The sequence below is a fragment of the Myotis lucifugus genome, unplaced genomic scaffold (assembly GCF_000147115.1).
Source record: "Myotis lucifugus unplaced genomic scaffold, Myoluc2.0 scaffold_674, whole genome shotgun sequence".
NCBI lineage: Eukaryota > Metazoa > Chordata > Mammalia > Chiroptera > Vespertilionidae > Myotis > Myotis lucifugus.
Genome location: NW_005871722.1, coordinates 167,424 through 175,327, shown reverse-complemented (window position 1 = coordinate 175,327; position 7,904 = coordinate 167,424). Strand labels below are relative to the sequence as shown.

The following is a 7,904-nucleotide window of genomic DNA, read 5'->3' as shown; positions in this document are numbered from 1 at the left end:
ACATGTGGAAGACTGCCTTTCAAGGTCGAGTTGCAAACAGAGCAAGTCTGTTCCCATCACCTTGGTAACAGTATTTGGTAATAAACTTGATCATATGTATTTGATGAGTGGAATTAATTCCTTGCTGGTGGCATGTCAGGTGAAGGAAATACATAATTCTCTTCTGTCATCTCTTCACCTATTACCAACAATCCCCCTTTGATTACACACCATTAGAAGTTATTCTATGACCATCAATCCTGAATATTTACTTGACAACTAAAGCATTTACACTAACAATATTCTGAATGAGATTAAATCTTGACACTTCTGTGTTCATATGAACAAGGAAAATTATGGATCTCACTAAACCACAATGCAATGATAAAAACATAGGACCAGACGCAAGTTTTTTATTCTGCTGAAAACATATATTTAGTAGCAGTTAAACACAAGAACACAAACTACTATTTCTGGAAAGTGTAAAGGATTCAGGATCATAATTTTGTAAAATACAACTCCCACATTACTTTAATCAATTGCTACTTTTTTGTTATTGTAAAATGATCCACATGTCAAACACTTTGACATAAAATTTCAGCTACTAAGAAGACATTTTTCCGGTCCAATTTACTTTGTATTTTGCTGTCTTTTTACAGTATCAGGCACACATCATGTGCAATATGGCTATTATTTCTTATTACTACATTATCCTTTCCACTGAGTAGAAATTTTGTATTTTTACTACCTTTTGATATAAATTTCTTTTCATATTATTTTTGGGAAGCATTCTTTAGTGAAGATACATCAGAAAGGCAAAGTGCTAAAAAAAGTTACCAACTTTTAAAAATCATAAAACTTACCAACCTTAAAGGTTATATCATTTGTTGTGCATCTGGCTTAAAACAGAGGGCGACCTTGCCCTCACAAGCCATTTGTGACAGGAGAGGGGGAAACACTACAACTCCCATGAGGCATTGGGCTTGCGGGACCGCGACCCCCAGCATGCTCTGCGAGGCTCGCGCTCATTTAGGCCCAGGCGCTTCGAGACCCGGCGAAGTAGCTTTGCGTGATGGCAGCGTCTGACGAGCCGGAGGCCCCCACGGAGCCCCTGGACGTCGCGTGCGGCCTGGAGAACGTGCCTGTGAGCGTGTGGCCGCCGGGCGCGATGCCAGGACCTTTCCAGGTAAGGGCGGGGCTTGGCCTCAGAGTCACGCGTCGGGACCACGCCCTCCTCTGGGGGCGGGGCTTCACGGCCTGGGGCGCTGCGCGCGCAGCCACTGGGGCGGGGCTTGCGCCCTACAGGTAGGGGGCGGGGCTAGACAGAGGCCGGTGGTGCGCGCAGCCCCACGTGGTCCTACTTGTGAGGATGACTGGCGTGCTGCAGGAATGGTTACGTTTCCTCAAACTACCTTGGCAGTTAAAGCTTCCTCAAAACCAAACACTGTGGAACGCCTGGTCAAAAACACTGACAGGTGTTTGCTTTATTCAACAAATAATTGAGTGTCTCTAATGAGCCAGGCACCGTGTTAAGTTAGGCATAGATTCTATGCCATAGAAGATAAAATGGTGACAACACACCATGCCTGCCCTTGAGTTGACAAGAGGGGCTAGAAAGCACTTGATTGCTATAAAAGGGGAAGGGGGAGGGGGAAGGGAGCCTGTGATTGATCCTTACACCTGTAGTCGGTGGGCATGAATGAAAATTAGGAGACAGACTCAGTCCCCCATGTCCCAGCTGGCTGGCTACAGTATAATTCTGGGTAGAGTTAGAGCTACAGAACGAAGATCACTTCCTCCAGGAGTTTATAGTCTTAAAGAAGATAAAACCGGCTTGAAATATGTAAATGACAAGCGTAGAAGTGCCTTCAACTAGTTTGCTCCCAAATATTCATGGAGCACAAAAAGCAGTCTCATAAAAGGTCAAAACAGCCCCAAGCCCTGCCTTCACGGCATATGCACACACAGGAGTTAAGGCATGAAAACTCAAGTTAAAAATAACTTTGTGTCTAGTTAAGCTTTGGGGTACTGTGGTGAAGAGGCAAAAAGGAACATTCCAATGTTCCCATTGGAAACAAGCATACTGACACCTAAGTAGAAAAAAATTTGATTGATTTTCTTGAACTCAGAGTTGGCTCTAGCTATTTTTCTGGCTGAAACATCCTTTTTAAGATCTCAACTTGCCCTTGAAAAGAATTATCTGGCTCACAGTTTCCTAAGAAGCAAAAACAAACTCATGGGGCTAGAGGCCAAGTACTAAGATTCTTGTAGCTGCTGTTTGAAACAACCAAAAAAGGAATGAAGATTTTCACGGCACTTCCTTAGAATTCAGAACCAAGGCCTGAGTTTTAAGCCCGGACAATTGTGCAGTGTCCTACTTCATTTTCCGGGATTTCGATACAGAATGGGACTCAGAAAAGCCAGCCCTCTGATCAGAAGTTATTAAGAGCTGCCATCAAACAATCAAATATTCCAAGGCACCCACTCCATGCCCGGTGCTACGGGTAGGAGCCTGACCTCGCCATGCCGCACCCCAAACCTCCAGACCGCGCCTTAACTTGAGACCTAGGTGTTGAAGAGACAGGACCACATTCAGTACAACGAGAGAGCCCTAGTCTGTGCCACGTGGATCCCAGCTTCATGCTGTTAAGCAGGCCTAGTTCGGAGAAGGGAGACATTGCACCTGAGAACAGCCAGGGAGGAGTGTGTGCCCTTCAATATTCTGGCTCCCGTCTCCATTTTGGCTTCTTCGGTGACCATGGTTTATAAGAAATTTTCTCTTTGAGTTTATTGTCCAAAAAAAAAACTTGGACCTCTCACCTTAGCTCGTTTGGCTCAGTGGATAGAGCATCAGCCCATAGACTGAAGAGTTCGATTCTGGTCATGTACCTTGATTTTGAGAGAGAGTGGAAGGGAGAAGGAGAGACAGAAAAACATCGATGTGAGAGAAACACATTGACTGGTTGCCTCCTGCATGCACCCCGACCAGGGCCAGGGAACCTGCAACCAAGGTATGTGCCCTTGACAGAATCGAACCCAGGACCCTTCAGTCACGGGCTGACGCTCTATCCATTGAGCCAAACTGGCAAGGGTCCCAATCTTATTTTTTAAATTGGAGAGTTATGGTTTCAGACATACTTTCACATGCTGTGTTTTGTTAGTTTCTTTGTTCTACTTATTCGTGTAGGAATGAGAAGTAGCTCGGCCCACGCTGCCTGTGCCGGGTATGCGGGTGTGGCCTCCTGCTGACTGCCCTGTCTCGGTTTTGCAGTACAGTCCTGACCACGTGGCCGGGCCCGGAGCCGACGCCGACCCCTCGGAGATCACCTTCCCCGGGTGCGCCTGCCTCGCCCGCCCCTGCGTGCCTGGCACCTGCTCCTGTCTCCGCCACCAGGAGAACTACGATGCGGATGCGCGCCTCCGGGATCTGGGGCCAGCAGCGAGGTGCACCTGGCCCGTCTTCGAGTGCAACGCCCTGTGCCCATGCCCGGGGCACTGCGGGAACCGCGTGGTCCAGCGGGGCCTGCAGCGCCCCCTGCAGGTGTTCAGGACGGACAGCAAGGGCTGGGGGCTGTGCACCCTGGCGTTCATCCCCAGAGGCCGGTTCGTCTGCGAGTACGCCGGCGAGGTCCTGGGATTCTCCGAAGCACAGAGGAGAATTCAGCGACAAACGGAACACGACTCCAACTACATCATCGCCGTCCGGGAGCACGTGGCCGGCGGGCGGGTGATGGAGACGTTCGTGGACCCCGCGCGGGTGGGGAACGTGGGGAGGTTCCTGAACCACTCCTGTGAGCCCAACCTGCTCATGGTGCCCGTCCGCGTGGACTCCATGGTGCCCAGGCTGGCGCTGTTTGCAGCCAGAGACATCTCGCCCGGAGAAGAACTCTCTTATGACTATTCGGGAAGGTTTCTCAACCGCTCGGACGGGGGAGACGAAGGCAGGCCAGGCGGCGGGAAACCGAGAAAACCTTGTTATTGTGGTTCCGCGTCCTGCGCCGCTTTCCTGCCCTATGACGCGTCCCTGTACCGCACCCCCGAAAAGCCGGCCCCGGGTCAGGAAGGGGAAGTGTAGGGGATGGGACACGCGGGGCCTCTCAGTGGGAGAGCGAGGCGGCAGCCCGTGTGTGGCGTGGCCCTTCCTGGGTGCCCTCCAGGAACCTGGCCAGCAGCAGCCCGCCCCGCCCCGGGGGAGGCAGGCTGGTGAGTTTCGCTCAGGACTGTGGCAGCGTCACCGGTTCCCTTTCTCCCGTCTGTGAGGGCATTCTCTGTTTCCAGTTGGACCCATGGCTGCCCAGCTAGAAACTGGGCCCTTTTCCTCGTTAGTTCTAGATAACGAGAAATAAGCAAACGTGTCGAGTCCTTAAAGGAGGCCTCCCTCCTTTATCCCCTGCTCCTTCCAGCTGGCTGGGACGTGTGTGTGACGGCTGGACCCCAGGATCACCCTGGAAAGGAGCCACGCACAGCGCCGGGTGCCAGGCGCTGCGGGACACGCCGGGTGCCCCCATCTGCCCTCTGGCTTTGGGGTGAGCAGTAGCCTCTCCCCCAGTGTCGTTTTCGTTTTCCAGCGCGAGCACCAATCAACGGCCCAAGGAACCCCGGGCCGGCACCCCTGCTTGCCGGCCGAATACAGCTGATGGTGGTTGCCGTTTGCCTCCGCCGGCGTCCTACCTCTCACCTGTTTCTAAACAGGAATCGGGGAGAGCGGCGCGATTATCACCTGCGAACCCGAGCATCCCACCATCGGGAAAACTATAGCCAGGACAGCGACTCCCGTGGACACAACCAGAAGTCGTAAAAGGAAAGCAGTTGTGAGGTTGCTCTGTGTACGTGGCTACCCTCCGAAGCTTCTGGAGTGAACATTCAACACTCCAGACAGCCTCACCTCGTCCCGGGTGGGTAACATGAAACACCACAGGCCCGTCACCACCACCGCAGGGGATGGGAGGTGTGTGTTTCCATTTAAACTTCTGGAGGGGCTGCCCTGGCCAGCGTGGCTCAGTGGTCGACCTATGAAGCAGGAGGTCATGGTTCAATTCCCAGTCAGGGCACATGCCCTGGTTGCGGGCTCCATCCCTGGTGGGCGGTGCGGTGGAGGCAACCTGTCGATGCTGCGCTCTCACATCGGTATTTCCCTCTCTCTCTAAAAAGCAATTTCTTAAAAATCTGTCCTTTAAAAAAACAATACTATTGGAAGAGCATCTCTAAGTTCCTTTGTTAAAGCAAGGATGTTGCAAAAATGTTACTTATGGAGGTTTATTAGATGTTTTGAAAGCTAAAACATGTGGGCCCATTACTGTAGTATTATTTAACAAATTAAGCTCATTCTCCATCTCCACCTTCTCCTTAAAAATCTAGAGATTGGAACTGACAGACACCGCAGGACAGTTTTTTCCTGCGGAATAAAGTTTTGCAACCCCTTTCTACCCCGCCCTCTAGCCTCCCCACACCCACGGGACCCTTTATAAAAAATTCAACTCCAGGTAGCACTGGTGCAAAACAGCAAAGAGCAATCTGGCCACTAGAGGGGGACATTACGCGCAAAACCATTTCAGAGAAAAAAGAAGAAAAAGTTGCCAGCCCGCCGTGGCTGGAATACGGGGCCGGCTCGGCTTCGGTAACAGACGAGGTTCCCAAAGGGCACGCGGTTCTGTCCTCCCCACGGTGAGCGTTTGCACACACCCTGGAGCCCAGACCACGCTGACCTGGGAGCGGCCCTCGCCCGCCTTCGCCCAGAGGCCGGTGCCCAGCTGAGCCGCAGCCGAGGGAGCAGAGCGAGGGCCTGCGGCCAAGTGTCCCGAGACCCAGCCTGGCCTCACGGGGAGGACCCCCTCCGGCTTGCCCCCCCCCCCCCAGCGGGCACAGGGCACTGTCCGTTCTCCGCAGGGATCGCGGTCGCCCTCCCCGCTGCGTCCTCTCCGCGGCCGGGGCCTGGCACCAGGGGCGGACAGGGCCCTGCCCTCCGTTCTTCCTCTCGGACCCCGTGCCCAGCCTTCCCACCTGCCCCGGAAAACCCACCTCTTCCTGCAGACTTGGTCCTCGAAGAGCGGAGAGGCCTCGGCGGGGTGAGGGCTGCCTCTGGAGAGGCTGCACCCGAGCTGCCCGTGGGTAGCTCACCGCCACCCGGGACCTCGAGGGCGCCTTCCCTCCTCCAAGTCGCGGGGACGCGCCGCGGGTCCGTGTTACACGCAGAGCGTCTACCCGCTACTTCAGCCCGCCTGCCTCCATTCTGCCTTTTCCAGAAGTTTTGCCACTTACTTTTCAAAACCTGGAGGGCAGGGAGGTTCAGTCACTCGCCTAGGTCACAGGAGTGGTCACGTGAACACGCGAGACTAGGCACGTGGACAAGGGGCGGGGCCACGTGATCACGCAAGGGTAGGCACGTGAACAAGGGGCGGGGCCACGTGAGCATGCACGAGTGGGCTTGTGATAAGGGGGCGGGGCCCCGTGAACATGGGGGAGTGGGGACGTGAACAAGTGATAACCCAATGGTGAGCCCGGTGTTTCCTCCGCCCCCCCCCCCCAACACCGGAGAATGAGCTGCGTGGACCAGAAGGTTTACCCGCGGTTCTCAACCTGTGGGTCGCGACCCCTTTGGCGGTCAAACGGCCCTTTCACAGGGGTCACCTAAGACCATCCTGCATATCAGACATTTACATTACGATTCATAACAGTAGCAACATTACAGTTATGAAGTAGCAACGAAAATAATTTTCTGGTTGGGTCACAACATGAGGAACTGTATTTAAAGGGCCAGAAGGTTGAGAACCACTGGTACTAAGCGAAAGTGGAAAATGTATTACGAGCAGGTTCAGACTCCTCGCTGGGAGGGGAGGCCCAACGCTGGGCTGCCCCCTCAAGCCCGTGCCCAGGGTATATTTTTGCTACAAGCCTGCTCTGTGTCTACCTGTGTCCCCTGATTGACTCCCTCATTGTTCGCGCCCAGCCACGGACCTGAACTTGCTCTGCTTCTAGTTCGTGCACCTGGTGAGGACAGGCCCTCCCTCGGTTCCCAGGCCTCCGGCTTTGAGCCCAGAAACATTTTACTATTTCTGCTCGGTCGGTTCCTGTGACTAGGCTGCTCACCCTGTCATGTCTTCCTCTGCCTTTGTTTCCCCCTGGACCCCGGCCCTGTCGGCCTGAATTTCAAGTTCACCCTCTCACAAGGGGGCAGGGCCACGTGATCACTCAGAAGTGGTCACGTGAGCAAGGGGGTGGGGCCATGTGAACACGCAGGTGGTCACATGCGGATGGAGGCTGAGATTGCAGGGATACAGCCAGGAGCCCCCAGAAGCTGCAGAGGCAGGAAGGACCCTCCCTCCGAGGGAGCACAGCCTAGGCCAGGGGTGGGCAAACTTTTTGACTCGAGGGCCACAATGGGTTCTTAAACTGGACCGGAGGGCCGGAACAAAAGCATGGATGGAGTGTTTGTGTGAACTAATATAAATTCAAAGTAAACATCATTACATAAAAGGATACGGTCTTTTTTTTTTTTAGTTTTATTCATTTCAAACGGGCCGGATCCAGCCCACGGGCCTTAGTTTGCCCATGGCTGGCCTAGACCCTGATTGCAGATTCTGGCCCCAGAACGGGGAGAGCCTCGTTCCCGTCGCTTAGGCCAGTCTGTAGCCATGGGAGCAGCAGCCCTGAGAAACACACCCCTCCTTGCCCCTTCTTTGGGGGCTTTGACCGGGTTCTGGGAACAGCTGAGCCCTGGGCCCCAGCAGGGGGACCCCCTAGACCTCTTGCTGTGGGGCTCACAGGGAGAGCCATCCCCGTGTCTGTGCTGTCTGTGCCTCTGTCTCTGCTCCCTGGGGGCTCCTGCGCAGTGACAGTGCAGTGGGCGCACCAGGCAGGCTGCTTGGTGGAAGCGCAGGCCACGTGGCTCAGGGACTCCCCTGCCTTGCCCAGCCCCCAGCTGCAGG

General features: G+C 54.1%; 1 protein-coding gene across 2 annotated transcripts; it reads left to right on the top strand.

Annotated features, from left to right (window-relative positions):
- Positions 1-974: 974 nt before the first annotated feature.
- On the top strand, positions 975-4,157 carry LOC102424991 (histone-lysine N-methyltransferase SETMAR). Of its 2 annotated transcripts, none has more exons than XM_006105344.3 (2): positions 975-1,165; positions 3,251-4,157. In XM_006105344.3, exons 1-2 carry the CDS (start codon positions 1,052-1,054, stop codon positions 4,052-4,054), a joined length of 918 nt encoding a protein of 305 aa, XP_006105406.1. In that variant the 5' UTR covers positions 975-1,051; the 3' UTR covers positions 4,055-4,157. The 2 variants fall into 2 exon arrangements, with proteins under 2 accessions (XP_006105406.1, XP_023602174.1); XM_023746406.1 differs by having other exon boundaries at positions 1,110-1,165; positions 3,167-4,157.
- Positions 4,158-7,904: the final 3,747 nt, after the last annotated feature.